The sequence below is a fragment of the Volvox carteri genome, assembly GCF_000143455.1.
Source record: "Volvox carteri f. nagariensis unplaced genomic scaffold VOLCAscaffold_311, whole genome shotgun sequence".
Classification (NCBI taxonomy): Eukaryota; Viridiplantae; Chlorophyta; class Chlorophyceae; order Chlamydomonadales; family Volvocaceae; genus Volvox; species Volvox carteri.
In genome coordinates this window covers 11,735-12,815 of record NW_003307843.1, presented here as the reverse complement: position 1 = coordinate 12,815, position 1,081 = coordinate 11,735, and the positions used below count along the sequence as shown (strand labels likewise).

At 57.2% G+C, this 1,081-nt stretch overlaps 1 protein-coding gene across 1 annotated transcript in view; it reads left to right on the top strand.

The window, feature by feature from the left end:
- Positions 1 to 217: 217 nt before the first annotated feature.
- The window catches only part of VOLCADRAFT_108657 (uncharacterized protein), a gene marked incomplete at its 5' end in the record, with an annotated part of 1,807 nt that continues 943 nt past the window's right edge, over positions 218 to 1,081 (top strand). The window contains one exon of the mRNA XM_002959509.1: positions 218 to 1,019. Coding sequence (XP_002959555.1) covers positions 218 to 1,019 — 802 coding nt within the window. The remainder of the gene's footprint in view (positions 1,020 to 1,081) is intronic.

The following is a 1,081-nucleotide window of genomic DNA, read 5'->3' as shown; positions in this document are numbered from 1 at the left end:
GAGAAAATAACGAAAACAACGATTTACAGGGCAAAAAAATGCAAAGCGTCACTTTCCACAGCGTTTCAGCCAAGGACAGTGCCCCCGTAAGGGTTTTGCAGGGGTTACGGGGGGTACAGGAGCCTGGTACGGGGGCCCCTCCGTAAGGAAAACTTGGGAGGTACAGGGGAGCCCGCAAGTTTCAGGAGGGTCAGTGTCGAACCCTGCTACAACATCAATGTGGATTTTTGACATGCATGGCCCTGGTGTTTACTGCTTACAGGACGACCTGGTTGCCAACGAACTGCTGGAGAATACAGTGGTAACCTTCAACCTAGCAGGGTGTCAGAAGGCGTACTCTGTCATCGTTGTGGACTCCAACCAGGATGGCTCTGTCAGAACGTACCCTGGCAACCAGCCTCATCCGGGGTTCACGTACTGCATGGCATGCAACTATGCCTTGTGGCCAACACAGCCACCACCAAAGCTTGTGCCTGCTTCAGAGAGCATCACCGGCAAGCTTTGGGACGCATGCGACAGGGCATTGCGTGGGATTGCCGCCACAATGCCTAAGGCGGCGGCCGTAAACACTGCTGACACCACGCGAGTTGGTGGTGCAGCTAAAGCCAAGGGTGGCAGAAGTGGCGGTGCTCACCACAGCAGCAGCGGCAGTGGTTTACAGAAGCAAGGCTGCACTGGTGGTGAAAACTGCAGCAACCAGGTGTCACCCCCTCCACCTGCACTGCCTGCGGTGTGCTTAAATGGCCCTGAGCCCAGTGAGGATGTGGCTAAGCACAAATTCTTCAATGGACTCGCAGGCTGGATGCCCAGTGCTAGTTCGAAGAGCCCGCTTGCCAACATCCGGGCTCATGTGAAGGCGAAGACGCATATTGAGAATATGCACTGGCTACGCCTGCTGGCACGCAGCGGGGCTGGCCACTTCAGCTGGCTCCGCAAGCCCATTGCTGGAGTGCGACTCTGCCCGTATGCAGTTCCACTCCTTCGGCCGAAGGCTGAGCCACTGCTGGTGCTGGACAGCAGTGAGGCTGAGCACATGGAGGCTGCAGCTGCAGCCCGTGCTGCAGCTGCAGCTGAACAGCCT